This window comes from Gymnodraco acuticeps, unplaced genomic scaffold (genome assembly GCF_902827175.1).
Source record: "Gymnodraco acuticeps unplaced genomic scaffold, fGymAcu1.1, whole genome shotgun sequence".
Classification (NCBI taxonomy): domain Eukaryota; kingdom Metazoa; phylum Chordata; class Actinopteri; order Perciformes; family Bathydraconidae; genus Gymnodraco; species Gymnodraco acuticeps.
Window position 1 is genome coordinate 39,851 of NW_022992346.1, and position 8,150 is coordinate 48,000.

At 37.0% G+C, this 8,150-nt stretch overlaps 1 protein-coding gene across 1 annotated transcript in view; it reads left to right on the forward strand.

The window, feature by feature from the left end:
• Positions 1–7,600, forward strand: part of LOC117541592 (echinoderm microtubule-associated protein-like 6) — a gene marked incomplete at both ends in the record, with an annotated part of 47,370 nt that extends 39,770 nt beyond the window's left edge. The window contains 3 exon segments of the mRNA XM_034208803.1: positions 6,864–7,016; positions 7,096–7,227; positions 7,512–7,600. Coding sequence (XP_034064694.1) covers positions 6,864–7,016; positions 7,096–7,227; positions 7,512–7,600 — 374 coding nt within the window.
• Positions 7,601–8,150: the final 550 nt, after the last annotated feature.

Sequence of the window (8,150 nt, forward strand, 5' to 3'; positions counted from 1 at the left end):
GATTTTCAGTAAAATGCAATTTGTTTTAGAAAAAGTCAGATTTTTGTGATTTTCCGAAAAAAAATCAGGATTTTTAGAATTTTAGAAAGAAAAAAAAATCTGATTTTGTGTAAAAGTCCGAATTTTGTGAAAAACTCAGAATATTGTGAAAAAGTCAGCATTTTGAGATTTTGAGAAAAAAAGTCTGAATTTTGAGAAAATGTCAACATTTTGAGGAAAATGTCAAATTTTGAGAAAAAGTCTGAATGTTTAGATTTTCAGAAAAAAGTCAGAATTTTTCAGGAAAAAGTCATTATTTTGTACATGACAGGATGTATGATTACCTACAATAACCGGCATTCCTCAATCTTGTAACTGTGTAACTCCCTCTCTTGTATATCAGCATGTGAAAGACTACTTGTTGAGGTTGTATCTTCATGGTTCCTCTCAGTAAAGACTACTTGTTGTAGTTGTATCTTCATGGTTCCTCTCAGTAAAGACTACTTGTTGTAGTTGTATCTTCATGGTTAGTCTCAGTAAAGACTACTTGTTGTATCTTCATGGTTCCTCTCAGTAAAGACTACTTGTTGTATCTTCATGGTTCCTCTCAGTAAAGACTATTAATGAGGTTGTATCTTCATGGTTCCTGTCAGTAAAGACTACTTGTTGTATCTTCATGGTTCCTCTTAGTAAAGACTACTTGTTGTATCTTCATGGTTCCTCTCAGTAAAGACTACTTGTTGTATCTTCATGGTTCCTCTCAGTAAAGACTACTTGTTGTATCTTCATGGTTCCTCTCAGTAAAGACTACTTGTTGTATCTTCATGGTTCCTCTCAGTAAAGACTACTTGTTGTATCTTCATGGTTCCTCTCAGTAAAGACTACTTGTTGTATCTTCATGGTTCCTCTCAGTAAAGACTACTTGTTGTATCTTCATGGTTCCTCTCAGTAAAGACTACTTGTTGTATCTTCATGGTTCCTCTCAGTAAAGACTACTTGTTGTATCTTCATGGTTCCTCTTAGTAAAGACTATTTGTTGTATCTTCATGGTTCCTCTCATTAAAGACTACTTGTTGTATCTTCATGGTTCCTCTCAGTAAAGACTACTTGTTGTATCTTCATGGTTCCTCTTAGTAAAGACTACTTGTTGTATCTTCATGGTTCCTCTTAGTAAAGACTACTTGTTGTATCTTCATGGTTCCTCTCAGTAAAGACTACTTGTTGTATCTTCATGGTTCCTCTCAGTAAAGACTACTTGTTGTATCTTCATGGTTCCTCTCAGTAAAGACTACTTGTTGTATCTTCATGGTTCCTCTCAGTAAAGACTACTTGTTGTATCTTCATGGTTCCTCTTAGTAAAGACTATTTGTTGTATCTTCATGGTTCCTCTCATTAAAGACTACTTGTTGTATCTTCATGGTTCCTCTCAGTAAAGACTACTTGTTGTATCTTCATGGTTCCTGTCAGTAAAGACTACTTGTTGTATCTTCATGGTTCCTCTTAGTAAAGACTACTTGTTGTATCTTCATGGTTCCTCTCATTAAAGACTACTTGTTGTATCTTCATGGTTCCTCTCAGTAAAGACTACTTGTTGTATCTTCATGGTTCCTCTCAGTAAAGACTACTTGTTGTATCTTCATGGTTCCTCTCAGTAAGACTACTTGTTGTATCTTCATGGTTCCTCTTATTAAAGACTACTTGTTGTATCTTCATGGTTCCTCTTAGTAAAGACTACTTGTTGTATCTTCATGGTTCCTCTCAGTAAAGACTACTTGTTGTATCTTCATGGTTCCTCTTAGTAAAGACTACTTGTTGTATCTTCATGGTTCCTCTTAGTAAAGACTATTTGTTGTATCTTCATGGTTCCTCTCATTAAAGACTACTTGTTGTATCTTCATGGTTCCTCTTAGTAAAGACTATTTGTTGTATCTTCATGGTTCCTCTCATTAAAGACTACTTTTTGTATCTTCATGGTTCCTCTCAGTAAAGACTACTTGTTGTATCTTCATGGTTCCTCTCAGTAAAGACTACTTGTTGTATCTTCATGGTTCCTCTCAGTAAAGACTACTTGTTGTATCTTCATGGTTCCCCTAGTAAAGACTACTTGTTGTATCTTCATGGTTCCTCTCAGTAAGACTACTTGTTGTATCTTCATGGTTCCTCTTAGTAAAGACTACTTGTTGTATCTTCATGGTTCCTCTCAGTAAAGACTACTTGTTGTATCTCATGGTTCCTCTCAGTAAAGACTACTTGTTGTATCTTCATGGTTCCTCTTAGTAAAGACTACTTGTTGTATCTTCATGGTTCCTCTTAGTAAAGACTACTTGTTGTATCTTCATGGTTCCTCTCAGTAAGACTACTTGTTGTATCTTCATGGTTCCTCTCAGTAAAGACTACTTGTTGTATCTTCATTGTTCCTCTCTGTAAAGACTACTTGTTGTATCTTCATGGTTCCTCTCAGTAAAGACTACTTGTTGTATCTTCATGGTTCCTCTCAGTAAAGACTACTTGTTGTATCTTCATGGTTCCTCTCAGTAAAGACTACTTGTTGTATCTTCATGGTTCCATCTTAGTAAAGACTATTTGTTGTATCTTCATGGTTCCTCTCATTAAAGACTACTTGTTGTATCTTCATGGTTCCTCTCAGTAAAAGACTACTTGTTGTGATCTTCATGGTTCCCTCTTAGTAAAGACTACTTGTTGTATCTTCATGGTTCCTCTCAGTAAAGACTACTTGTGTATCTTCATGGTTCCTCTCAGTAAAGACTACTTGTTGTATCTCATGGTTCCCATCTAGTAAAGACTACTTGTTTATCTTCATGGTTCCTCTTAAGTAAAGACTACTTGTTTTATCTTCATGGTTCCTCTTAGTAAAGACTATTGTTGTATCTTCATGGTTCCTCTCAGTAAATACTACTTGTTGTTCTTCATGGTTCCTCTCAGTAAAGACTACTTGTTGTATCTTCATGGTTCCCTCTTAGTAAAGGACTACTGTTGTATCTTCATGGTTCCTCTAGTAAAGACTACTTGTTGTATCTTCATGGTTCCTCTCAGTAAAGACTACTTGTTGTATCTTCATGGTTCCTCTCAGTAAAGACTACTTGTTGTATCTTCATGGTTCCTCTTAGTAAAGACTACTTGTTGTATCTTCATGGTTCCTCTCAGTAAAGACTACTTGTTGTATCTTCATGGTTCCTCTCGTAAAGACTACTGTGTTATCTTCATGGTTCCTCTAGTAAAGACTACTTGTTGTATCTTCATGGTTCCTCTCTAGTAAAGACTACTTGTTGTATCTTCATGGTTCCTCTCAGTAAAGACTACTTGTTGTATCTTCATGGTTCCTCTTAGTAAAGACTACTGTTGTATCTTCATGGTCCTCTCAGTAAAGACTACTTGTTGTATCTTCATGGTTCCTCTTCAGTAAAGACTACTTGTTGTATCTTCATGGTTCCTCTCTGTAAAGACTACTTGTTGTATCTTCATTGTTCCTCTCAGTAAAGACTACTTGTTGTATCTTCATGGTTCCTCTCAGTAAAGGACTACTGGTGTATCTCATGGTTCCTCTCAGTAAAGACTACTTGTTGTATCTTCATGGTTCCTCTCAGTAAAGACTACTTGTTGTATCTTCATGGTTCCTCTCATTAAAGACTACTTGTTGTATCTTCATGGTTCCTCTTAGTAAAGACTACTTGTTGTATCTTCATGGTTCCTCTTAGTAAAGACTACTTGTTGTATCTTCTTGGTTCTCTCAGTAAAGACTACTTGTTGTATCTTCATGGTTCCTCTCAGTAAAGACTACTTGTTGTATTCTTCATGGTTTCCTCTCAGTAAAGACTACTTGTTGTATCTTCATGGTTCCTCTCAGTAAAGACTAACTTGTTGTATCTTCATGGTTCTCTCCAGTAAAAGACTACTTGTTGTATCTTCATGGTTCCTATCAGTAAAGACTACTTGTTGTATCTTCATGGTTCCTCTCAGTAAAGACTACTTGTTGTATCTTCATGGTTCCTCTCAGTAAAGACTACTTGTTGTATCTTCATGGTTCCTTCTCAGTAAAGACTACTTGTTGTATCTTCATGGTTCCTCTCAGTAAAGACTACTTGTTGTTATCTTCATGGTTCCTCTTAGTAAAGACTACTTGTTGTATCTTCATGGTTCCTCTCAGTAAAGACTACTTGTTGTATCTTCATGGTTCCTCTTAGTAAAGACTACTTGTTGTATCTTCATGGTTCCTCTTAGTAAAGACTACTTGTTGTATCTTCATGGTTCCTCTCAGTAAAGACTACTTGTTGTATCTTCATGGTTCCTCTCAGTAAAGACTACTTGTTGTATCTTCATGGTTCCTCTCAGTAAAGACTACTTGTTGTATCTTCATGGTTCCTCTTAGTAAAGACTACTTGTTGTATCTTCATGGTTCCTCTCATTAAAGACTACTTGTTGTATCTTCATGGTTCCTCTTAGTAAAGACTACTTGTTGTATCTTCATGGTTCCTCTCAGTAAAGACTACTTGTTGTATCTTCATGGTTCCTCTTAGTAAAGACTACTTGTTGTATCTTCATGGTTCCTCTCAGTAAAGACTACTTGTTGTATCTACATGGTTCCTCTTAGTAAAGACTACTTGTTGTATCTTCATGGTTCCTCTCAGTAAAGAACTTGTATCTTCATGGTTCCTCTCAGTAAAGACTACTTGTTGTTCATGGTTCCTCTCAGTAAAGACTACTTGTTGTATCTTCATGGTTCCTCTCAGTAAAGACTACTTGTTGTATCTTCATGGTTCCTCTCATTAAAGACTACTTGTTGTATCTTCATGGTTCCTCTCAGTAAAGACTACTTGTTGTATCTTCATGGTTCCTCTCAGTAAAGACTACTTGTTGTATCTTCATGGTTCCTCTCATTAAAGACTACTTGTTGTATCTTCATGGTTCCTCTTAGTAAAGACTACTTGTTGTATCTTCATGGTTCCTCTCAGTAAAGACTACTTGTTGTATCTTCATGGTTCCTCTCAGTAAAGACTACTTGTTGTATCTTCATGGTTCCTCTCAGTAAAGACTATTTGTTGTATCTTCATGGTTCCTCTCAGTAAAGACTACTTGTTGTATCTTCATGGTTCCTCTCAGTAAAGACTACTTGTTGTATCTTCATGGTTCCTCTCAGTAAAGACTACTTGTTGTATCTTCATGGTTCCTCTCAGTAAAGACTACTTGTTGTATCTTCATGGTTCCTCTCAGTAAAGACTACTTGTTGTATCTTCATGGTTCCTCTCAGTAAAGACTATTTGTTGTATCTTCATGGTTCCTCTTAGTAAAGACTACTTGTTGTATCTTCATGGTTCCTCTCAGTAATAGGCCATAAGGTGAACCCTGTTATCGTTTCATCCCGCTCCACAGAAGTGGAACTACACAATCTTTAGTTCATAAAAAAGAACGAGTCATGCTTATCCACCAAAAAAAAGTTCGTCGCTAAAATTCCTGTCAATTCTTCTAGGCACGTAATTATTGGCTGAACTAGTCCCTTCAAAGCGTAATAATATCTTGGTCAAAAGTAGTGCCACGGTCCGTCACGTGATCGTGCTACACCAATTGGGTAGCTGCATATACCGGTATCAACAAACAGATTTGGAAAAAATGGCGACCGCCATGGTTTCATCGAGTAGCGGGGACGAGGAAACGCACCAGAAAGTCTCAAAAAGTCAAAATTATCAACACACAAACATTGTTACATGCATATTACGTCTGTGAAGCACGAAAAGGTTGATTATTTTACCAATACAAGATGGAATACGTACAGGACAAGCTTACAACGGTGGCATTGATTTTGAAGTTACAAATACAATATTATCATATTACAATAATAATAATAATATAATATATATATTATATATATCTATAACAATAATATATATATCTATAATAATAATATATATATATCTATAATAATAATCTATATCTATAATAATAATCTATATATATATAATAATAATCTATATATATCTATAATAATAATCTATATATCTATAATAATAATCTATAATAATAATAATAATGCAATTCATCAAATTATTATATGATGAATGAGTAAATAAATGAATCAATGGTCATTGGTATAAGTACTGCATTTTATTGATCTAAATTACTTAACGTAACAAGTTAACCTTCTTGGACGCAGCTATGTATGAAATCAAGTCATGTTTATTGTAAGAGTGCATTTAACGTGTACAGGATAACAATAACAACAGACGGACAAAAAGTCCTCAGTCTAATGGAATAATCCACGAGCTCAGCCAATGAACCTAGCGATGCGAACATGGTAGTCCAGGAATGTTGTTGTAGCTGGAGTTGGCTGATAAACGCTGCTAGCCAATGTTGATTCGATGGTCAACTCTGTTCCCAGATAGTAAAACCTCTCACAAATATCGCGTATATAACGCAAATACCTCGGACTTAGTGATGTATTAAGACATATGACAAAACATGACATAAAACAAGCATACAGCACTGTTTAGAATCCATTTGGTCTGGTTTAGCGTAACCCTGTAGGCGGCCATCTTTCACTTCTGTTGACAATATGCAGCTACCCAATTGGTGTAGCACGATCACGTGACAAACCGTGGCACTACTTTTGACCAAGATATTATTACGCTTTGAAGGGAATAGTTCAGCCAATAATTACGTGCCTAGAATAATTGACAGGAATTTTAGCGACAAACTTTTCTTTGGTGGATAAGCATGACTCGTTCTTTTTTATGAACTAAAGATTATGTAGTTCCACTTCTGTGGAGCGGGATTTCTTTTCTAAAGGACTTTTCGAGGTTCACCTTGCGGCCTATAACGACTATTTGTTTTATCTTCATGGTTCCTCTCATTAAAGAGTCTCTCCCCCCCAGGAGGTCGCTGCTGCGCCTTCTCTCCGGACGGGAAGGCGCTGGCAGTGGGTCTGAGCGACGGAAGCTTCCTGGTGGTGAACGCTGACACGCTGGAGGACATGGTGACCTTCCACCACCGCAGGGAGCTCATCTCGGACATCCGCTTCTCCCAAGGTACCTGAACGCACCACGCAGGTGTGAGGAGGCGGCGTGTGATTGGTCCGTCTGTGACCATCAGCTGTTTGTGTTTCAGACTCCGGGAAGTACCTGGCCGTGGCGTCACACGACTCCTTCGTGGACATCTACAACGTTCTGACCAGCAAGAGGGTGGGAATCTGCAAAGGAGCGGGAAGCTACATCACACACATCGACTGGGACTCCAGAGGTAAGGCTACGCTAACAGGCTAATGGTTTGCAGCTAATTCCAATCTGTCTGCACAAATAATACAGACACAATCAAATCATGAAATATACCATGTATCTATGTATGAAGGCCAGTGAAGGTCAAGTATAAATACAGATTGAGGCAAGGGGGAAAAACTTCCAAGATTGAGTCATAAATGTAAGAGAAAAACAAAACTAATATTCTCTGAGATTTAAGTCCCAGAATGTTGAGAAACAGAAAGTGAAATGTATTTCCTGGTAAGCATGGAGCTGTGTCCCCTGCAGGTAAGCTGCTGCAGGTGAACACAGGAAACAAAGAGCAGCTGTTCTTCGAGGCACCGCGAGGCCGGAAGCAGAGCATCAGCGTGGCCGAGGTCAGTTTTCAAAGATTCAAGATTCAAAGGTTTTATCATCATATGCTCAGCAGCTAGAGTGTAGAAATGGCAATGAAATTATTCTGACCTGATCTCCTCCAACAAAGCAACATATATCATAGAATACAAAAATACTAAATACAAATAAAAAGTAGTGCAAAAAGTCTATATACATGTAAATAGAATAGTCTGCACAGAGGACTTTCTACTTCTTACATGTTGAACACAAATACCTGTACTTTCTACTTCTCACATGTTGAACCCAAATACCTGTACTTTCTACTTCTCACATGTTGAACTCAAATACCTGTACTTTCTACTTCTCACATGTTGAACTCAAATACCTGTACTTTCTACTTCTCACATGTTGAACTCAAATACCTGTACTTTCTACTTCTCACATGTTGAACTCAAATACCTGTACTTTCTACTTCTTACATGTTGAACACAAATACCTGTACTTTCTACTTCTTACATGTTGAACTCAAATACCTGTACTTTCTACTTCTTACATGTTGAACACAAATACCTGTACTTTCTACTTCTTACA